Here is a 23590-nt window from a genome sequence, read left to right as displayed (position 1 = left end):
TTAGTAGGGATTCCCGCAATCATCTTCAATTAAACTCACATAATCCTCTGGTCTGAGCAGATGGCATCTGATCTTCAGGGCTCTGGTGTCGTCCAGCCTGTCGCGGCTTTGCTGCAGAAGAGATCGCATCTCCTGCTCTCCATCCTCGGAGTCCGATCCACTGGACGATGAAGTAGTGGCTGGAATCAGCTTGATGCATTTCTCCAAGTTGCGGGAGGAGCGTCTCCTCTCGTCCGCCGTCACAGTACGTCGCCTCCTGGTCGAAGTGTCGCTCTCGGAGGTGCGACGCAGTAGGGACTGAGCCGAGTGGCTCATTCCGCCAAACTCTAGCTTCCGGCCCACGGACTCGGTGCGTTGGCCAAGCTGCTGCTGGCTGGTGGACTGGTTCTTGGGCGTGGTCATTAGGGCGGTGGCGGAGGCAGACAGCGAAGGCTGTGCCTGCAATTGCGGCTGAGTCTGCTGCTCCTTCTGGGGGTTGGCAACTATCGGGATTTCATCCATATCTGGGTGTGAAAATATATATAAAATAAATGTATCCTAATAATTATATGGAGTCGTAGTCAGTGTTGGGAAGTACCTAGATACTTAAGCCTAGTAATGTACTCGACAACAAAATGTGGTACTTTTTACCTAGGTAAACAAATATATATCAGACATACGCCAGTGCGTATATTAAATAGCATAATTAAACTGCAACGATTACACATTAAATTTAAAATGTACCTTTTTTGCACATCTAAAAACTTTTTCCTTTCTTTTTTGCCTTGAACAGCTCATTATCTGGCCTTCTCGTGAAAAACTTAAACGTCAATTTACCTTGTACCTTGCCTTCGTATTTATTTTCGTATGTTCTTTGTACCTTAACTAGCCCAAAAAAACTTGTTCCTTTCCAACACTGGTTATAATACCCACCTTGGCAGGATTTGCGTCTAACTTCCAGGGTCTTGCGACGGCGTTCGTACTGTAGCTCCAATGCGCGCTGGCGGCGGGCGTGGTCCACGCTACTGGTAATTGTGTCCTGGTTGATGTGGAGTGTCTTCAGCTCGTGCTTCTGCAGTGAATCCATGCGTGGCGGCGAAAACGAATCCAGATTGTTGGCCGCCGACAGAGAACTGCAGCAATCCGACTGCGAGTCGATGTAATTGCTGTAGCGAAATGGGCATTTGATTTTGAGCGGTTATAAATAACTCTTGGCACGTCCGCAAAGGTCGCCATCATAATTTTGATTTTGCCAACAACACTCACCGATAGTCGTCGCCGAATTCTAAGAGACGCCGGGCCGCATCCGAATCAAAGCCCTCGGAATAGTTCTCCGAGTTGTATTTCTCTTGGTAATTATCCCAGGCCGTCTCCGAAATACTGCTGTGATGGTCCTCGGTGCTGAGTTCTGTGGGAAATAAAGCGTGTTAATTAATAAATTTGATATGGAAGAGGAAGAGGAAGAGGGAAAAATTTGAGGGTATATAACATATTAAGAATTTGGTACCCATTTTAGTTTTTAATGGTAAGTGGCAGGATTTAAAAAAATGTAATTTAGTATTAAGTTACAAAATCAAATTAATAAAATTTAAGAATTAGGAAACATCAATTTAATGTTTTTAATCGCTTAGTTTTTATATTTTTATCCCAAGTGACTAGAGCATTAATTTATAAGTAACATAATTGTAGCACCAGTATAAAAAGAGTTAAATTGATAATCAAATAAATAAAACACTGACAAAAGATCATTTTAATAGGAGCGGAATGGATAGATTTCAGTGGGGATTGGTGCACTTGCGCAATACCTTTGAGCCTGGTCTGAACCGGCTTGGGTGCTTGTGTGAAAGAAACAGATGGATAGAAAACACAGATAGAGTAAGCCTAACCCTATGAAATCCCCCGAAGGACCTCCACCACTCACCTGCTTGCTGTTCGTCTTCGTTCATGTAGTTGGACAGAGCTGCGAGGGCGCCCAATCTCGTTTCGCTGGCCAGTAGACCTGCCGTGGTGAAGGATCCCACCCGGAATTTGGGCAGCATCAGCTGCTGCGTTTCCCCTGCTGCCTCGCTTTCGGCCAGCAGAGTAACTCCCGCCAAAACCTCTCCCTTGGGACTCAAAGGGGCAATGACTGTTCCCTTTTGGATGCTCAGCAGAGCATTGGTGAACTCCTGCAACTGCTGCGACGACATGGATTCGCAGGACTTCATCAGCGTCTGGGTGAGATCTCCACCCAGCTCGGAACCTGAATCCGATTTCCTGCCAGCCGAGGCGGCCGAAATGCGCTTCTTGCGGGCCTTTCTCCGCCGCAGCGATCCCTTGCTGTCCGCCTTTCTGGCCGCATTACTTCCCGTTCCCGAGGAAGAAGCAGCCCGCGGTCTGGGTCCCGGCGAAAGCGAGTCCAGGGCACTCTCGCTGATCGAATGACTGGCCAGTCCCGGCGGCGAGTTCTCCACAATCCTGTGGGCCGTGCTCAACTGGGCCGCATCCGTGGTTAACTGGGACAGGCACGACACGGACCAAGGTCTCTCCGACTTGCGACGCGTCTGCGGTCGCTTCACAATCTTCACGTTCAGGCTCTGATTGCTACTGCCAAAGCCCAAAGGCGTCACAGGCTGGCCAATGGGCTCTGCCGACCCACCGATTCGCTCCGTGGAATTCCCATAGGAATTCGTACTCGTTTGCATACAGGTGGCAATGGAATCGGTGAATCCCTCCGAGGTGTCCGATCCCGCACCGTTGGCTGCTCCTCCTCCCGATACTACAAGTCCAACTCCAGCATGAGGCACTGAATCCGTTTCAGATGCCTCTCCGGATGCCTCGCAATCGTCGGGCTTGCAGCCTGGCAGGAGTTCATGCGTTTGGCTGCGAGTCAGCAGCTGTGGCGTCGAGGGCTGGTGCTCCAGCCACTCCTAAAATAGAATAAAACAATTTGTATGGGTTACAAAATTATGCAAATTAAGAACATTTGTGTAAGATGTATTAAAAAAAAATTATGTTTATGTTTGCCCGAAAAAAGCTAATTAATTTGTTAAACAGTTTACCAACCAGAAAAAATTAAAATTTTTTTTTAGTTTTCTACAATTGAAACCTTTTGAGTCACCAGACAAACCTAAGCAAATCAGTTTACTGTTATTAAATTTAAATTAAGCAACATTTTAACAAAGTTATTTAACTGGACTTAACTGTCCGCTGATTCTTAAATTTGAGCGAGCAGTTAGATGGTCTAAATGTTTAAATTTCTATACTATAAGTGCCTTTTTGTGTGTCACCACTATAATTTTTTCTCAAAGATATCATATTTCCTTAGAAATATTTAGGGTTTTTATAGGCATCACTGTTATTAATATCTTCATAAAGAGATTATTTTTGGTATTTTAAAAGGACTTACCTCGACGCGCTGCTTGATGGGATGCGGCATGGTGACCTCGCGTTTCTTGACCGTCGACGAGATCTTAATGATGGAATGTTTCTGCTTGGTTGGCGTCTTCAGTGCGGCCTCTTGGGCGTCGCGCACCAAATGCTCGGCTTCCAGCACCAACTGCTTGATTGAATCATGCGAGACCTTGCCCTGGAGAAAGAGAGAGAGAGAAAAGCAGCGGAGAATGTGAGATACGAGTGAGGGAAATTTGTTAAGAGAGCGGAAATTAATGAGCGTGCCCAATCGGAGTTGCAAGCCTCAGGCGGCTGATTCAGTGAAGTCATAAAGCTGACTAACTACAGTCAAACTTGGCTAAAAAAAAAAATTCTCTTTATTCATTTAAGTAATAGGATATAGTTCCAAAGGTTTGTTTAAATTTAATGTTTGCAGGAAAACTTTACTGACCCAAAAAGTTTTTTTTTTAATTAAAAAATTATTTTTGTTAAAGTATCTTGCACATAGTAGAATTTCGGAAGTTCCACTGTAAAAGCAAACAAATAGGAAATGCAGCGCAAAGTGTCCAAATCTTATCGGCAAAGAGGGAAAAACTGCGTTTAGCTGTGAAAGTGGTGGGAGTGTTTTCCCTTATCGCTGGGAACTCATTCTCCCACCCGCTTATCGCTATTTGTCACCCATTTTCAGTGCACTTCAACGTCATTATAGTCGAGTGGAGTGCAATGAATTGGAGTGAAGTGAAGTGCAGCGGGTGGGGTAGGAAAGTAGGGTCTTGAATTTACAATATATAAACATGCCTATACACTTTTGTTCTTATCTAGTTCTGTTTATTTCGCAGCCTTTCCTCTACACCTCACCATTACTTTTTTGCACAACTCATTAATCATGTAAGTGGGTTGCTCACAGGGGAATTTTTATAAGAGGCGTTTGGTATGACAGAAGAAATTATTTTTGTACAGCCTTAGCTATGTGTTTAACTATAAAAAAGAGTTTGAATGACAATTTAGTCGTAAAAACACAGATAAACTATCAAGGTGAACAAACTGTATGGAATGTATAGATTTTTGATTTCTCATCTTCTCTACAAAAAAGGGTTGAGACTTCCTAAAATGGGAACTCCCACCCTCGCAGACCGTTTTATAATGCGACAAAATCAGCTTTTGGTTGTTTTAAATAATTCCTTGTTGACACAAAAGCCAATCACTGAAGCATAGCTAACTATTCCAGTGCAATTACGAAATCTTTTGTTTTTTTGGGACTTATTTAGTTTTTCTCGGGGCAATTGAACAATTTGAAGGTTTTGTTTTTAACGCGCTTCGGCAGACTTCGCGCACTGTTTTGTACCTTATGGCTCTTCTCACTGCTGTATCTTTATCACAGCTCAAGTCGAAAAACTCACTCTCGTTAATCTTTGGCTTAATTTAATTAACAACTTCCTGCGGTGAGTGAGGCACGCGATTGCGGCCAGTTTGAGAGGGACTGCTGCCAAACGGAAACCATTTTCTAATGCCAAGTGAAAACGGCGTTTACGTTCACGGTTTGCAGCTTACAACTGTCCAACTAACAGTTACAGCTAGTTGCCCAGTGAGCGCGAAAAAAAAAGCGATTGGGCGTTTGCGATAATTAAAGGCAATTATTAATGCGAGTGCGGACGCCGGCCTGCCAATTAAGCCCAAAACTGGAAAGCCCGAGCTTCAGATACAGATACGGATTCAACTTCAACTCCTTAGCAGCAGTGCCTCTTAGACTGTCGTCGCAGTGGCTCTATCTTTTTCTGGCCTTGACAGTTGTCGATTTGGTTTTCTTGTTTTTATTTGTATTTTTAGCCGCACGCAACGTGTTTTTTGTTTTGGCCCAAAATCTAATCGCGTTAATTTTTTTTTTTTGGAAAATTGAGGCCAGTCAAATGCTTACAGTTTAAGTGGAACTTTGTCGGTAAAAGTTACTTGGTTACTTATTTTATTTCCAATGGTTTTAAATATTTGACTTAATTTAATCACAATTTAAGGTTTCAATGAGTTGATTTGCATAAGTGCTAAGGGAATTTTGTTTTTGAGCACTAAAACTGTAGTGCATCCACTGAGCGGGAGTTGTAGCAAAGATCACAGCAATTTACTGTTTTAATGAGTTTAACTATTGTGTTTACCGTTTGTTTTATTTCTCTTAAAATGGAATGCTTGTTTTTTTGTTTCTCGTTGTGTTTTTCATTTATTTAATGCAAATTTCGCAAGCAAAATAAAAACATTTCGGAGCTGTTGCAGCTCTGGGCTCTTCTATTGTTGTTTTAGCAATTGTTTGTTGGTTGGCTTTTTAATTTTTTTTTGCTATTATCTTGGGTAGTCCGCTCCCCGATTTTCGTCCGTCCGTCGGCTTCAACGTTGCGAATCACACTGAGGCTAATGCTCTGCCGCAGTCACTGTATCAGTCTGGAGTGCACTCTCACTCGCACCTAAGCGTACATATAGTGTGTGTGATGGCTCCGCGAATTAAAATAAACTGTCGATTCCAAATGCGTTTGATAATAGCTTAAAGGAAAGGGGGAGTTGTGAAGGAGGCGGACCGGCGACCACTTGATAAGATAATACTCCAAAATCGATTTAAAATAAAAATCTGCAAAAGGAGCAGGCATTGCCAGCTGGATAGGAAGCTCCAACACATGATTTCTTTTTTGTCTACCTCATTTTTCCATTCGCATTATACTTTTATTATTTGCTCAATTTGTGTTATTATCATCCGTATCTTTGCTAAACACTTTAATTTAGGAGTGAATACAAATTATTTGTGGGACATCGATAAGATAACTGAAATGTCAGTTGGGTAATGAGATAATTTTCTATATTATAAGCTTTTCTATATTGTGGTTGTTTGGTTAACGTTTTTTCCCTTTTTAATACTTTTTTCAGATTAGGTTTCCTAAGATTAACGTGGATTGTTTGTTCTGAGAAAGTTCTAAAATATATCTAAGCAAACCAAATATTTGAGATATAAGTTGCTTTAAGTTGCCTTTTTCTGTTCATTAATTTTATTTTACTTATCAACAAGATAAGTGCACTTGTCAATCTCTTTTATATGCTAGTGATTTATTTATTGAGGTTTGACTCAACGTCACTTTTCTGCTTTTTAAATATCACTTATTTAAATGCTGTCTTTGTCCATCAGTTTGCAAACTTTTATTTGCCATTCCATACAAATCATGTATGTGTGTCCAATCGATAAGATATATATTTCAAGTTGCTGTGATTTTTTTATACGATTTATTTCTTCTGTGACCAACGTCCCCGCTTTTCGTTATCTTAAAATCAGTTTTGGTCGCGTCGACTTGATGTATGGGTTCCGCTCTTTTTTTGGGGGTTCGGGATCAGGTTCAGGTTCGAGATCGGGTTGCGAAAATGCAAAATTTGTCAAAATTAATCAAAGCTGCACAAGATTTCACTCTCAATAAATCAACGCACTGCGCATGCGTGGCAGAGGCCGAGGAAAATAAGGGGGGAAACGAGTGCCCTCGCTGCAAAATGGCAGTGGAAATTGCGTGCGACAACTGCAAAATGCAAATGGGACTGCGAAAATGCTCAAACATGCTCATGATGACCAGGGAAAAGTGAGAGTGAGTGTTGACTGCCAAACACGTTGGCTATTCCGAAACCTCAGGGACGACGACATTGATAGGCGGCGACAAATAATGGGAGCACCTCGTCGGCGGGAGATATGGTAGACTCCACTCCTTGATCTCCGCTGGATTTCCCACACCTCCGCACAAAACCCATCGCCGCAGCTCGCATTACACTCCATTACGCTCGGCAAGTTGTCAGCTTCGCATGTTTTACCACTGCTTTTACACGCACAAAAAGTGACCACAAAAAATCAGATGAGAGAAATTTGAAACGACGCACGCAAACAGCTAAATCAAATCAAGAGGAGGGGATCGCAGCGCAATTGGACCACCAACATCGATCGATTTGTTAGGCCAACGATCGATGGATCAACTCATAATCGATCATGTGCGATAGCTGGCAGAGAACGGTGAATGAAATTGAGGTAGAAAAAAAATATATATAATCTAGAACAATCACTAATTGGTTTACGTCTTTTGGAGAGAAAGTTTGCCGAACTTTTCATGAACTTTTATGCTTTCTATAAATTAAAAGGTTTTCTAAATTCCAGATATAAATATCAACTTTGTGACTCTAAGTTTTGTTACGCTACTAGACATTTAAGACAAATAAAATAATGTCAGTCATTAGTCATAATCAGCAAGCGAGAAACCGCACTTCCATGTTAATGTCTCAATCTCATTGGCAGGAAGTGTAACTTCCTTCTCCCATCATATCAATATTTTATTTTTTATGGCTTACCTTGGCTGGCGAAGCCAGCATCATTGATGCGGACATGGTGGCGTTGCTGCTGCTGGCCTGGGATTTGGAGGACTTGGCCGGGGATCTTGGCGGCAAGTGGCAACTGGCCACGGTTTCTGCTGGCCACACGCTGATGTTGCAGATGTCCGCGCGGCTGTAGAAACTGTTATTCATCTATAGGAGGAGGGAAATCCAATTTTTTAATTATTTTCATTACATTTATAACTAATAAATGTCCCTAGCTCTAGCTCCTAAATAAAATTGTTAATGTTAAGCCCTTACAATTTTATTTACTACTACTATTATTTTAACCTGCGCTGTATGTCTTTTACCCAGGCTGTCCCTTTCAATTGTTTCGTTTTATTCCGCCTCACGTCGGCCTGGGCTTCTTTTCATTTGCCTTCAATGAAGAAATAAATCACACGTTTCCCAGTTAATTTCGTACTTTCCCATTTTTGACGTGCTCCGCTCAATTTCCCGAGCGGCGGCGATCGTTTTTCCTGGACCACGACATCATGCCATGTCGGTAGTCATCGATCGAGGTTTTCAGTTTGCAGTGTCTGGCGTTTGGCGTTTGGAACGGCAGGAGTAGTCTAGTCGGTGCATGATTCGCTTTCATTAACCCAACTGCTTAATCATCCGCTGAGGTTTTCCATTTATTGAAAATGCCCGGCACCCAGTTTCCCAGTTTCCTAAACCCAAACCCAAACCCAAACCCGATCCCAGCACAATCCCTCTTCCTTGTGCCTACTTTTACCCCTTGGAGTTGCGGCAAACAAAACTCTTTTATTGACACAAGTCACAGACATGGCCACTAGACTTGAGCACTTGGCACTTGACTGACTGTGGGAACTTGTCCAATAGTCGGGAGGCGAGGACTGATTCGAACCGAAGCGGACCGACTTTAAGATCGGACTTTATTTCTGGTGCTCTACAAATGGCGGCGATGCCAAGTGGATCTGACTGTGAAGGTTCTCAAAGAGTTTTTCAATTGCTGGACAATAAAGGGACGCCTTTCGCTGAGAGATTATATTTGTTTGTGTGAAATTTCGTTTTATTCGAGATAGATATATCAAGGTATAGAGATAACTTAATAAATATTTGGTTTAAGTCCACCTTAATATGCTTTTAATTGCAATATGTAATTATTTAATAGTTTTATTTAGAGAAATAACTGAAGGCACATTATTAACATTTTAGTTCACCCAATATTATTATTTTGTTTACAAATCAAAGATGTGTGCAAAATACTGGACCATACAAATATTACTTCCTGTGACTATTTAGAAAATAATGCTTATTAGATCGAGCTATTGTATAAATACAAATTTAGTTTAAGTCTACGCTGTATAGCGGGTTTACTTAGTTATGCTTTTCTTTATAAAATCTTTTTTTAGTCCTTTACTCCTCGATTTAGAATCGATAATATTAACCTTTTAGTTCTTCTTAACAATTCAATCAGAACCTGTCATCTTTACGATTAAACCCAATTCAGGCCATCCAAAAACATGTTCTCACCTGCTGAGATTTTCTGGCGTTTCCATTTGCCAAATCAGCAGTTGTCTCATCGACGCCCATCTTGATTTTGGCCAGATGATCCTCGGCTGCCTCGCCCTCGTTGTTGTTTCGCTGCTGATGTTGTAGGCTGCTGTAGCAATTGTTGTTGCTAATGACGTGTCTGCCATCGCTGGCATTGCCATTGGTTTGGAACTCCATCTGCATCTGCATTTGCATTTGCGACTGCGAGTGGATCTGCATCTGCAGTTGGGTGACTCGCGAGGTGGCCGAGGTCTCTGTGTGCCTGCCGTTGGAGTTTGAGTTTGAATTCGAGGAGGAGCAGGCGCTGCTGCTGTCGTAGTTGCTGCTGTTGTGCGAGGCTGCTATTGCAACAGTTGTTGCTGCTGCTGCCGTGATTGTCGTGGTGCTGACCACCAGAGCCTCCTTGTTCTCCTTATCGGAGTCGTCGCTGGGCGGGAGTTGTCCACCCAAAGATGATGATGCCGTGGTCGAGGAAATGGCCGTGGACTGCAGACCATCCACAATCGATGTTGCTGCTGCTGCTGCGGCACTTGATGTTGCAGTTGCTGTTGTGGCAACTTCCAATGTTGTTGCTGCTGCTGCTGCTGTCGCCGTGTAGAGCCAACCTTCGTCGTCGTCATCCGTTGAGGCATCAGCCGATTTCAGTATCTATATGGCAGGAAAGTGGATGGCACCGCGGATGGGAAAGGGAAGGAAAAACGCAATGGAACATTAAAATCAGTGGTAACAAAATTCGACAAAGGAAGAGAAACCGACGGTGAAGATGAAGTGGTAGAAAATGAAGTTTAATTAGCGTTACTTGCGCAAAATGACAAATTGTTGAGCCGCTGCACTGGCAACATGCAACGCGATGTTGTTGCTGCTGCTGCTGCAGCACATGAGCAACATCTTTGAAGCTTCTTTTGGTTGCCGACAATACAACGCCTTCTCTGACTTTTCGAACTCCACTCTGACTTGTCTGCTTTGTCTTTGTGCTGGCAATTTATTTCCATTTCGAATGGTGACGACCTCAGCAGTTGTCAAATGTGGGAGGAAGACTGAAGAATTGACAGCGGAGTATAGAAGTTGTGGAGAAGTCTCAGACAGACAAACAAACAAATTAAGTCTGAATGTTGTCAAGTTAAGAAGCGGAAAGTAAAAGATCTAGAAGAATCTTCTGTCTTTAAAAATTAACTTTTACTCTTTTTCAAGTAACTTTAAATAAATTAGGTATAAACTTAATTTATTTTTATTTAAATAGTTAATTTAGTTTTCTTTCTGAAATGCTGTATGTATCCAAAACAAACTTTTCTTTAGCATTAGATTGTTTGGCTATTTATAAAAAATGTAGCCTAAAAGGCTAAAAAAGCATGGTTTCCAAACTTTGCCCTCAAAAGAGCTTTATTTTTTGTTTTCATCTTTGAAGTATCTCATAGACATACTTTTTTTGTGTTCGATGATTAATGATCAAGTAGCTGATAGCGTTGGATTAGTTGATTATGAAGACTACTGAATAATGGAATACAAAAGTTAGTTAAGAAATCGTTAGGCATGCCAAATACTATTAATATTTTATACATATATAGTACGTTAGGTTACAGACATCAAAAATAGCGAGCTATCGATGCATGCAAATTAGTTGGGCAGAGGTGGGCACCAGAAGACGATACCCTCGTCCATTGATGAACGTGACCCCAACACCTCGGCGAGTGGAACGAATGCCACCGATGATGATGATCCGCTGATAAGTCTGACCCGTAACCGAGAGAAAAGCCCACAGAGATCGCCTAGATCCGCCACCCGAAAACGGTACTTACGTCGCCTCCAGCTCCGACGGTGGGTCTTCGCCGGTGGATCAGGCACGGAGGATCATCCTCGCTCTGGAGATCACTGCCCGCCGTCCCCGTTCCCGTTCCCGCATTCCCCTGCTCGTTGTCCGTGTCCAGGTGCTTGAAGTAGAAGATCGCACAGTTCTTCGACTTGCGATTGGAGCGGTTGAACTTGGAGGTGTCATTGTGGTGATGACGCGTCGTCTTTCGCAGTCCCAGCGGCGACTTGTTCAATGGGTCGTGACCGAGTCCGTGACTTAGTCCGTGACCGTGACTGGTATTCCCATGTGAATTGGGTGTGATTACCGCCACGGCTATGTTTTTGTTATGCGCTTTATTGGGCAGCATATTGTGATGACGCTGTTGCAGCAACGAGTTGCTGCTGTTGATATTGCTATTGCTGCCCTGTGGCATCTCTATGAGATTTAGGACCCTTCGGGTGCTTCCCACTACCACTGGTAATCCTCTCCTGCTCAGCTGCTGCACTTGCTCGAAATCACTGCTCTCCGAGTCCGCCTCGAAATCGGTTAACGTGGCTGCCCCACTGGGATTCGGGTGGTTCGCCTGTCTCCACGATCGCTTGGCAATCAGGAAGTCCACCACATCGGTGCCCAGTTCCGGATCCTCGTCCTCCTCCTCTAGTTCCTCATCAGCCTCATCGCCGGGCTGAATGCAAGTCAAGTTTTGGTATGGAGTATTGGATAAGTGTTAAGTGGGTTGACACAAAGTGGAAAGTGGGTCAGGTTGTCATGGGAATCACACACTGATAAAAAAACACATGCTCTGCCCTTTAAGTAGTGCCAACTAGGGTTTGATTGGAATGTTTCTTGGAAGAGGAGTGCTGGGGATGGCCAAAAATGTGTGATTTGGGATGCGCAAAGGATATGTGTCTATTGTTTTCCGGTAATGAGAAATACCTTATAATACTAGTGTCATATTACTTTTCCGATAAAGCAACTTATTTCTTTTGACATGGAAATTTCATTATTATTTTTGAGGACATATTTATGTTTGTATAATTTGAGATAAAAGTTGTACGAACAGACTTAACTTGCGCTAACAAGTCATTACTAAAATCCATTATGTATTCTCCTAAACTGCGGGATATCTTTCTGTCTAAAAAACAAATGAGCATTTTTGTCTCTACTGGTTTTTGACGATGCCCAAAAATATCCCCGAGATGACCAGATCATTTGCTAAGTATTCTCTTTTTCCTTTTATGGTTCGGTGTTCTTGGATAACGTTTCTTTTTCGGGTTAGGTTCATTTGGGGTTTTTGGTTAGTTGGAGAAGCTGGGGGTTAGGATAGGTCAGGCTCAGAAAGTTGACAATACTGTGGAAGGCGGGGGCATGCAACTAAACTAACAACAACAAAAAAAACGACAAGTCAAACAGTAACTACATACAGAATATGCAAATCATTCATCAGACGAAAGGGGGAATGACTTACCTTTTGAGGTGCAAGACAATCGCGTGGCTGATCCGCTGACAGAGACTCCGCTTGGGATGCGATTTGCTGGGATTGCGACTGCAAATGCGAATGGGAATGGGACTCATCCAGGCCGCAGACAATCTGGGTGGCTGTAATCTGGCAGCGCTGGAGGATCAGTTCCGCAGGAGTGGCCGCCTTGGATTCACTGTTCTCCAGATCCAAATCCGAGTTGACCTCGTTCAGATCGTCCTCGGTGGCTTCGCCCTCGTAGCCAAAGGAGTCGTCTTCTGTGTCTTCCTCCTCGTCCTCGTCGTCATCCAAACCATTCTGCAAGAAATAAAGCAAAATAAATCGTAGATTAATCGGGTTTCTTTGGGGTTATTTTTTGGTTCAATAAAGTTGTGAATATGAGCCACAATTTTTAATTGGACAACTCGTGTGATCTTGATCTTTACTTTAGCTGCGCTACCTGGCAAATTTTCAGGCCAGGCCAGGCCAGGCCAGTCCAGTCTCCTTTATATTTACTCTTCCTGTCTCCATCACGTAACACTCTTCCTCTTTCATATGGAGTGGCTAAAATTATAATTGCTTTCAATTGTCGACACACGAAGCTCTCGCATCGGATCAGCGGGTGGACATGGACAACAGACAGTCTGGCAAACAGACAAATGGACAGAAAAGCAGAGACAGAGGCACAAGCTGGCAAACACTTGGCCAGACAGATGTCAGATAAGCCAAGAGGCGAGAAAAAGTTGGTTTATACCCTCTCCGAATTTTAAGATTTTGCTGGGGACTATCCGAAATACAGATGTATCTTAGCTCTCCCGAAACAACTATTAGAAATCTAAGGAAATCGTTCAATTTTCATTAAAAGAATAATTTAAAAAATTTTGGATTACCCAAATTAAATCTATGTGATAAATATTAAAATAACTTTTGTCTTAATGTTTACCTCAGTTTTTATTTTCTATCACTCGATCAGCACTAGATTCCTCCCTAAATGTTAGAGTAATCATATTTTTGACTTTTCCAAAGTTTTCTCCTACATATAAATTAGTTAATGGGTTTCGGATAAAATTGATTAAATCATGGTGATCGTTATTTAAAAAAGTTTTGTCTTAATGTTTACCTTAGTTTTCATCATTGGTCAGCACTAGATAGCTCCCTAAATGTTAGAGTAGTCGAAGTTTCGAATTTTCCAAATTTGTTTCCATAATTTTCCTTTTCTTTTTCATGTACCCGCCCACACAAAAGTAAGAGGCGTCGGTGAGCAGGCGTCTGAAGAGGCCTTGATGGCATTTGAAAAATGTTTCGCTTTTTACCAGAACTGTTGGAGAAAAGACGCCCGCCACATGGCACAACCTCAAGTGACCTTGGTCCATGCGCAAGTGCTCCCCTTTCCCTTCCCTCGGTCACTCGAATTACAAACAGAAAATGTTGTCTTAACACTCTATAAAATAAAACTAACGAAATTCCACAATTAACCCAAGAGACCTCACCCCTGACGATCACCAATCAGCTGTGGAATGGCTTTTATGGCCATCAGATGTTTTAGCTGGGCAATTTAGTGTTTTCGCCATTTCGGATTTGCGTAATTTTGTTGTTCGGGTAAATGTTTCTGAAAAATCAAATCCAGTGGAGGCCGCCCGAAGGTCGCCTAAACATCCGAAGAAGCTTGTTCTCCACGGTCGAGATCCAGCTGATTATGTGGCTAATTGTCCAGATGATTTATGGCCAGGAATTGCTTATACACCTCTTTATATGGCGCCTTTTGATTGTTTTTGTTTATGGTAAACAGAGGCAGTAGTACTGGGCTTTCGAAAAACAAAGAGATAAAATGTGTAAATGGACCAGGGCATCTAAAGTGTTGTAAATAAACAGGGAAGTAAAAGAGGGCCAGCCAACCCATCAAAAATGATAGTGAGTAAACAAACAGTGGTCCAGCAAAATAATGCAAGTCTATGCATAGTTTGAATTTGTTTTCCAAAAGCAACACAAAATAGGCCTATATTATTGAGTAAGAAACTATCTATGATCAAAGGACTTGTTTATTAGATATGAATTAATTACTGTATTTCCATGTCAGTTTCATATTTTTCAAAGGGAAAGAGTTTTCACTGATCCATCAACCAATTATTTATTTCCCTCTTTAATCTGATCTCTGATAAGTTGTACCTTTTTTTGAGAATCCGATCTGGTTTCTAAGCTTTCTCCAAATTAGCATAACACCCGCATTTTGTGAAGCAATCTCTATCTCTCTTTCTTCACGCTTTCATCTTAACATATTTATCCAACCGTTTAACCCAATGAAAAACAAATTAGGCGGAAAAACTCCGTTGACAAAACGGTACAAGTTGAGAACCCAGAAAAACTGATTAGTTTGAGCCAAGAAATCCCTGACAAATCTGGTTAAAGAACCTCAGCAGACTACCCACAGCGGTTGATGGTATACACTCTTATTTATGTTCTTATTATGCAAAAGTCGGGGAAGGAAGACAAGAAGATTACAAACCCTAGACAACCATCAACTTTTGGGCACGCCTTGCACTTCCATTCGTTTCATGGAGTTCGCTTCTCTCTTTAGCTGGAAATTAAGTTCAAGTTTATCTTGACGCACTTCAGTGGAACTCTTATTTTGAAAGAAAATCAAAAAAAAAAACATACGGGGAGAACGTGTCGTGCCAGTCTCTTAGCACCTCATTTACACCCAGATCATCTGCTCTTGGAACTACGATTTAGCCCCTTGGATTCCCATTCCCATTTCGATTCGGATCTCAACACGCAATTTCTGGCTATGTCACAATTTTCGTTGTCACTTCAGCAGAGACGACAAACTAGAGCGATAACCATCGATATGTTTGGACTGAAGTGTCGGAAATTCTCCAACAATTGCCACTGTCTCCCCATGCTTTTCATTTGAAATTATGAATTTCTCACACGCCAGCGATTAATTATCGTTAAACGATATCTGGTGATTGAAGTAGGGAAGGGGGCTAGAGGTCAGTCTTCATTAGCATGTGCTTGTATGACTGTAATTATCGTGCAATAAAAACGTGAGTTGCATTCGTCAGACGTCTATTTATTTTCTATTTATGCCGGGCTTTTCGTCAGAGATATCAAATGCAAAGAAGTGAGTTTATGAGGTTGCCTGTGAGTTGATCGATGGATTCGGTGAGGATAAGAGAATAAAAGTATATTCGAATTTTTTAGAGCAATAAATTTTATGAAGAGACTATAATGCGTATGGTTTCGTTTATTATCGGTTTTGAAGGCCTATTAAGCAATTTTTTAAACATTCACAGCCATAAAATAAACGTTCAAATATTTAAGATTATTTGTGCAGCTCTCAAATGCTCAAAACATATGTAATTATCGCTTTCGCTTTTTTTTAGTATCGGTAGTTTCATGTTTATAGATTTTATTTAACTAAGCTTATTTTCAATTTAACTAATACATGCCTTTTTAAAACACCTATTTCACAATTTCAAAAAAAAATATTGGTAAAATAATTACTCCTTTTCTCTCATTTTGCTTTAAAATAATTTTAAATATCTTAATAAAACGTTACATGAGGAATCATTTTAAGAGCTTTGCCTTTGATTAGCTACACTTTCTTAAGGGTCCATAATACGCATATTGTGGTTTTAATATATAACTTTCAGTCGTTCCTCTGATTTTCTGTAAACTGAGCGAAATTTCGCAACAATTACTCAATTCGCCACAAAACATTCAATGAATTTTAATCCAGCGGTGACAACGGCAACAACGGCGACAACAGCAGCAACTCCGAATGCGAGTGGAAAAACTCTCCAATGGCGCGACAAAATTTCAGACACAAAAAACACTAACAATAACAATAACATCGGCTGCAACAACAATCGCACAACAACTCCACCGCGATGACAACCCGCACAGCAGACATCAACAATTGGCAAGCCAGCAACATGAGCAACATGAAAACTTCCAAGTCATATGGAAAACGGGCAACATGCACCACCAACCACCACCCCCGCGCCATGCACCACCCCCTCGCCCCCTTCGAACAACCCACAGCAGCGACAATATTATTACTTTCAATGTTGTTGCTGGTGTTGCTGTTGCTGGCGTACGGCAAACATTTCCTGGTACAGCAGCAACTTGGACGTCCACAATTTAGCTCAACTATTACAAATCGCATTAGATGCTAAATTTAGCAAAGCAGAGGAAAAATGCAAGCATTGAAGTCGCTGCATTGGTCCAAGCAACATCAGCAATAGCAACAACTGTTGCTGGCGTGCCTCGAACGTGCAACTTCGACAGGCCGTCGGCCATAGTTTGCATATTTTCACTTTAGATCCCTGCCAATTCTCGGTGTTCTCGGTGTCTGACCCTAATCTGCGGACAGTGCAACATGTTGCTGCAGCACTTGGGGCATTATATAGACCGATCTGGCGTGGGTGTAGCCCACGCCATAAAGCCCACGCAGGGAGATGCTAATGCCCGATTCCTGAACCACGCAATGGTTCATAATTTGCAGGTTGCTGGCGGAGATTTTTTGGTAGAGCTGCGGGAAGGGCTACACCCAAAAAAATACAATATATTGTTAAAGCATTTACCAAAACAATTTAAAATAACTGACATGTAAAGAATTACAGTCTTGAAAAAGACAAAAACAAATTTCATTTGTATTTTGAATATTATATTTGATTAACTAAGAAATCCAACAATTCAAATGTCTAAAGAAATATTCAACTGAAACCAGGACAATCAAAGTCAAAGTCTTGCTATATTTCACTTTCAGTGTAAGGAAACATTTAAAGGTGTTGCTTGGCAAAATGGAAATGAAATATTGACAATTGAAGGCGAATTTGATTGGTTCGATGCAAAAGCGAAAACAAAGGCAGGCAAACAAAAGTCGCGAGTTGACATTTGGCAAATGTCAATTCTTCAGGTAAGGTTGCCGGTTGCTGGCAGCACAATAAATCGCATTTGAAGATGTCGCAGTTGCGCCACACGACACCGCAGCAACATGTTGCCGCTGTGCGGCGATGACTGCTCTCGTTTGTTTGCATTTCGCATTGGGCAACTCACAGCGCCGATTCCCGATTTCCCCGACTTTCCCAGCGAACGGTCGCCATCGATCGACATGGGAATGTGGCCCGTTTAACCAACAGCTGCCGGCAAGGCAATTTGCTTTTGTTGATCGTTTATTGTTGTTATTCTGGATTTTCTTTATGCCTTTCCTTGGCGATCATAAATCAATGGCCCAGAAAGCCAATGTGTGTGATCAGAGATCGAATCAGATCACAAATCCCCAATCTTATCCGTGATAATACGATGCCCCTCTATCGAACTGGCATCAAATAATGAACCATTAGAGGAGGGTAATTGAAAAACCAGGGGAAAAAAGCTCGAAAGAAGAGAAACCCCAAGGAATATTAAGCCAGCAAATCTGTCAATATCTTAGCCAGAAACTAGATCAGCGAACGGTTTTTGCTTGGGCAGGAATGTGCATTATAAAACCATTTTAGAGCCACCCAGTTTATTATTTCAGCTTGCGGTAGCATTGTTTTTCATTACATGCGGTCAAGTTTTTGTGTGTCGGCTATTTTGGTTTTAATTTTTACAAGAGCAGGCTAATTACTTTTACTAAGGAAAGTAAGGCTGGCACAGCAAAAAAAAACTAGAGCTGAGCTAAAAAAATCCATTGTTTATCTTCCGTATTTCATCTTAAATTGTGGGTGTGCCCCCAAAGATTTTACATAATTATTGTGATTTAATTTGTGCTGCTTTCCGGGACACATAAGCAACATGCAGCATTCAACCTGCAACTAGCGACTTGCAACATGTGTAAGCAATCAACGTGCATAAATTGCAGTTCCGATTCGATTCCGACGTGACTGCCAGCCAAATGGGTAACCACTCCCCTCCGCCTCCAATTGTCAATTATTATGCGATTTGCATTCACTCATTTTAAAGCCTCGTTTTGTGGTTCAAAGGAGGGAAAGAAAAAACCAAATTTGCATATTTATTTTTAAGCTTCGTGTTTTGTTTTTTTTTTTTTGGGTGTGGACTTGCAGACTGGTAGCAAGTTTGAGGATTGATTTATGTCGGTATTTGATTGATGTCTGCTGCTGGTTAGCAAAGCGATGAGGCCAATTAAATTCATAAATATTTTGATCATACCCCACTGATGGACGTTAATTGGTACATGGAAATGGTGGCCAATTATTAAGATTAGAAGAATGATGACAGCTCCAAGGTCCCACAAGAAGATAACTTGATTTTCCCGCTTCATTCTCCCACTCGTTCCCAAAGATCGTTTCCCTTTCAACCAGCAGACAGATGTTTCCCAGCCTCCAGTTCAACCTTCAACCCGTTGAAAAAGCAGCCAAAGGTCTCGTGGTCTCGGTCTGCTAGACAAACACACAATTTCCCAAGAATAAACAACATAATCCCAAGGCGAGGGACTGAGAAAAAGAGGAGGTGCAGGCGAGATATAATAACAATAATAACAACAATAATGGGGCATAATTCAATGCAATTCAACTGCATTTGTTTATCGAACTTGTTGCTGCCGCCACTTGCAACATGTTGCCAGAGTTTTAGGTGTGGGAAACAAAGAGAAGAGGTGGAAAAAGATGCAACAAAGAAAAATATGTTGGAAAATACATCAATTTCAGTAAGCAAAAAGGTCTTGGTTTTTCAGTACACAGGGTTTGTTAATCATAGAGATAGAGAATCAGTTGTCTAGAATTATTGCCTAAACAAGAATGTAACCATCTATATTTTAATAAAGTTAAATATATTTCAATAACTTATAAAATCTACTAGGGTATTTATAAAATCGGTCAACAAGCCTTCTTTCCTTCTGGTTATTTATTTTTTTTTTTTGTGTTTTCCAAAGTTTAGGCACGTCGTAAATTTGATTTGGTTTATTTCCATTTGGCCTGCTCTGCTCATTTCGGTCACTTTCATTTGGTTTCGGTGCTGATTTTCGAGCTGATTTCGGAGTTTACCGTCTTGCCGTTGACTTGTGTGAACTCTGAAGTTGAGGGCGCATAAATTTCACTTTTACTTTTCGCAGTTTTTGATTTTTATATTGCTTTAGATATAAATACATTTCTTTATTGCAGCTACTTAAAGTTTAACCCCGCTGATGAAGAAGCGGGGAAGTAGTTACGGGAGCCAAGCCATTGACTTGGGCAAGCCGTGAGTTTATTACGACACTTAGTAAATGGGACACTGAGAGAAAAAACTGTAATTGAAGATCAGGTCCTGGTTTGGTTACTATAAATATGTGGAGTTTTTGGTAAGATCTATAACCAGAAATACAATATATATATACATGCATTTCACCAGCCCTTTCCATACAGATATCTAATTTTCTCTGAGTGAAAACACTTGTGACATTTCCGTCTGTCCCGCGTTTGATTCGTTATTTTTTGGCTATACAGCAGCCGCCTTCGTTTGAAGTCTTGGCCTGGCTAATCTCCTTTGGCCAGAAATTGGATGCATGGCAAATGTGGAGCAGCGAATTCCCCCCGCGGGCACCCGAGCAAAATGTGGCCAGGAAAGTGTTGAAAATTGCCAAGTGGATCGGCCCACATAAAGATTGGACATGGACGGATCGGATCCCGGGGGGATGCAAATTATTGCATCAGCGAGGCAGTGGAAAATGAAATTGTTTCTGCAGCAACGATAGTAAATCCTAGAGGTGGATAAAAGCCTGCTCGGAGCGAAATCAAATGAAGCGGTTCACAAAAAAAAAAGGTTAAATGCCCCACAGCCGGAGGCCTCTAACAGAAGGTGCGGGAAGGAAGCCAGCCAAGTAGACTCTGTGTGTGGGTCATAGTCAGATAGTCAGAAGCCGCCTCTTTTTCAGTGCGTGTCTTGAATGAATTATTTACACACTAAGCCCAGACACGAGGCCAGAGCATTTTGCGCTTCCTACTCCGCAAATTACCCACAATTAAGAGGGGTGCATGAAAAACGCTTTCCAATTACCAGACAAAGAGGCAAAGAGGAGCAGAGAACTTTAACCAGGAAACGTTTAGAGCTACGAGGAGGATCCATCCATCTATCCACACCCGTTGTTGGCAGGAAACTGGGTCAACGTGTCTATAAGGCGAAATTGACTTTCACTGGATCTAAACACAAAACGGATGCCGCAGAGAGGAACAGAATGATCGGTGAATTAGACGGGGGAACGGAATTAGCAGACGGAGAGAGGAAAAGGAATTACTGATCAGATGGGGATTGTAAGTCTTATCTGTTCATGTAAGATTAAAAAATATGTAAAATATCCATTGATTTCTGAAAATTAAATCTAGATACAACATTTAAAATAACATTATGATCTCAAGTTAGTTCAAACATTTTCTTAGTTATTTCAATGAAAAAACTTGTCAAAAATTATACAAAATATTACAAAAATAACAAACTAATAATTCTTTCCCTTGCCAAAAAAAACATCATCTAATAGTCCCTAATCTCAACAATTTTGCTTTAACATTTTAATATCAACATCAACGCTCTTCTGATGCACATAAAATATCTTTTTCCGGGAAAATTCTTCACTTTCAGTTCTGTTGTCATATTATATTATTTCATCAATAAATGTCCCTTTACTCCAAAATATTATATTAAGCTCAAATTGTATCAATTAACTTGACTCTTCACACTTCTTATGCATAACTATTGCTTTTCGCATCATAATAATACCATTTTCTTAAAATTTGTTTTCACATTTAGATCCGTCACCTTCCCATCGAACAGGAACCAACGACACACACCTCGATCTACCGCTACCACCCAGGCGAAACTCATTCATCTTTCTCCCAAGTTCGTCTCACTATTCAATTGCATTGCTCGGCACTTTACCGCTTTCCCAATACATTTTTTGTCGCATTGCCGGCATTTTCACTAAATGAATTAATTAAATCACTCGCAACCGAGTTATACAAAAACGTAATTAGAAATTTCCACAATTGGCAATGGCAATGGCGAGGCGACGAACGGCGGACGTGCGGGGAAAGCGGCGCCAAATGCATTTTCTTTCTTTCCAAGAATCCCTGGCATCTCGAATGATTTTCCCTTGTGCTGGCTGAGAGTTTTCTTTTTTATTACCAAGTAGATAATCCAAAGTGACAAAAGTCGAAGACACACACGCCAAGGGCACTGCTTTGCAGAGGTTATTTTTGGAAAATCCCTAATCGATTCAAGTTCATGTAGATGAGCCATAAATTAGTGTGATACATGTTGGCTGGCTTTTAATGCTAAGTATGTTCTTAGAAGATAAGAAAAAGAAACAATCTTCGTAAATGACTATTTAAAAGTTATACTAAGTTGAAATAGACCACCAGACAGTAAATTATATGTATCATTTACTGGTATATTTATCTTCTCTCAGAACAAAGTTAGCTTAGGTGAAAGCGCATGTCTGTTCAGAGACTATATTTGGATAATTTTTACCGTTGCCAGTATAATAACAAATAGGAAACATTTTCAAAGTAATAATTGAAATGTTTTAATTTTAAATCATGCATATTTGATTTTATACAATTTGAATACGAAATATAAAATTTTGGATTTAATAGCCAGATAATTATTTTTACTATTTATTTTATTATAAACTATAAATAAGTGATATGTATGTTTTTTGCAACTTACCGCTGTGGAGCTGCGTTTCCTTAGCAGATTATCCAGGCACAGTTGCAGTTCGAAGGCCTTCAGATAAAGCAGATGATAGCGGTCCCTCAGTCGCTCCAAGTTCCCTTCGCCCTTCTTGGATGGGTGGTGGCTGCCACTTGGTGGTGGGGCAGCTGCCGTGGTTCCAATGGCAGTGGTGGGTGTGGTCACCGGATCGGAGGCGAAACCACTGCTCAGGCTGCTCGACTTCGTAGCCGAATCGCTGGTTGACTCACTGGAGCAGTTACTGGTCAATGAGGCGGGCTGTTGACTCGACAGTTGCTGCTGTTGCTGTTGCTGCTGAAGTTGCAATTGTTGCTGCTGCTGCTGCTGGAGTTGCTGCTCCTTTTCGGCGGCTCGAATGCAAGAGCTCACCACTCGAGCGTGTGATACAATTTCATGGTACAACACCTGGAATCAAAAAGAGAGCGCACACAGCAAAAAGGGAAATTAAAAAGGTGTCCGCTGGGTTGAACTTATGTGGCTAACAAGACGTATACTTGATATGCCCAGGCAGCTAATTGATTAGGCAAACAAGGGATTGGGGTGAAAGGGTTGAGTTGTGGTTAGAGAAAGGCTTGTCTCGAAAGGATATTGTTTCAGAGTGGCTTGCAACCACATAAAAGATATGTATTTTTCATATATAATGACTTGAAGGTTTTATGGCTTACTTCCTTTGCAAAAGTAACAATAATATTTTAATCGAAACTATTTTTTTAAATTATTAATTTTACCCTCCTATTTTTTAAGAAAGTCTGGTAAATAAATAAAATCCACCTTTTCAACTTTAACTTCTTTAACCTATTTAATTTAATATTCTTATCCTAACTAATCTTAAATTCCTTCTCCTTATAACTTTCTTTCCAGTTAAACGTAAACTTTTTTGCCACATTATCTCCAAGATATCCTCTTCCCCTTGGAATTCCAATTTCAATTCCTGCAACAGCATTTACCGCCCATCTGCAGCGATATGGCATCGCTCATTTGTCATTTTAACAGCTGCCGGGTCTTGGCTTTATCCCCACTCCACCCCATCCTCCGCATCTTTATCCACCTCCTCCAACCAAAGGTCAAATCGGAAAAGTCCCACGCATTGCATAAGCTCCATTGCCATTGTTCCGTGATTAATCACACAGAAGAGGGAGAAAAGAAAGATTTTCCGCACAGAGCGACATTCAATTTATCAAACATCAAAAAAATAATTACAAGACAATTGACGCCAAGGGGTCATAAAAAGGGGAAAGGTGGGCGTGATACCCAGTGACACCCACCCACACACACTCACACACATGAGAGAGCCGAGGCAAATGCGAGGCAGGAAAACTCCCAAGCGGGCTTCCACAATCTGGACATTGATCTCCATACAAACAGTTTAACCCCGGCGAACTCTTGCATCACCGACAAAATATGAAAAATCAACAAAAGGTGCGCAAACGCTG

The 23590-nt window shown here is 41.3% G+C and overlaps 2 protein-coding genes across 21 annotated transcripts in view; one reads left to right on the top strand and one right to left on the bottom strand.

The window, feature by feature from the left end:
• LOC128259019 (klarsicht protein) overlaps nt 1–23590 on the bottom strand; it is a 123409-nt gene that overhangs the window by 10512 nt on the left and 89307 nt on the right. For 7 of the 12 annotated variants that reach the window (XM_052991091.1, XM_052991089.1, XM_052991090.1 and 4 more), the window contains 11 exons: nt 22134–22562; nt 12501–12809; nt 11040–11717; nt 9223–9891; nt 7705–7878; nt 3368–3547; nt 1901–2888; nt 1785–1814; nt 1246–1387; nt 913–1145; nt 40–503 (listed from right to left, as the gene is read on the bottom strand). In XM_052991091.1, the coding sequence (XP_052847051.1) occupies nt 40–503; nt 913–1145; nt 1246–1387; nt 1785–1814; nt 1901–2888; nt 3368–3547; nt 7705–7878; nt 9223–9891; nt 11040–11717; nt 12501–12809; nt 22134–22562 (4296 nt within the window). Of the gene's footprint in view, nt 1–35; nt 504–912; nt 1146–1245; nt 1388–1784; nt 1815–1900; nt 2889–3367; nt 3548–5498; nt 5770–7704; nt 7879–9222; nt 9892–11039; nt 11718–12500; nt 12810–22133; nt 22563–23590 lie in introns of those variants that run through there. The other 5 variants (XM_052991100.1, XM_052991097.1, XM_052991098.1 and 2 more) reach the window with 5 other exon arrangements.
• The window catches only part of LOC128259048 (uncharacterized), a 367779-nt gene that overhangs the window by 267402 nt on the left and 76787 nt on the right, over nt 1–23590 (top strand). The gene's annotated exons all lie outside the window — the stretch shown is intronic.

This window comes from Drosophila gunungcola (genome assembly GCF_025200985.1).
Source record: "Drosophila gunungcola strain Sukarami chromosome 3L unlocalized genomic scaffold, Dgunungcola_SK_2 000005F, whole genome shotgun sequence".
NCBI lineage: Eukaryota > Metazoa > Arthropoda > Insecta > Diptera > Drosophilidae > Drosophila > Drosophila gunungcola.
The sequence above is the reverse complement of the archived record's forward strand: the minus strand, read 5'-3'. Positions and strand labels throughout refer to the sequence as shown.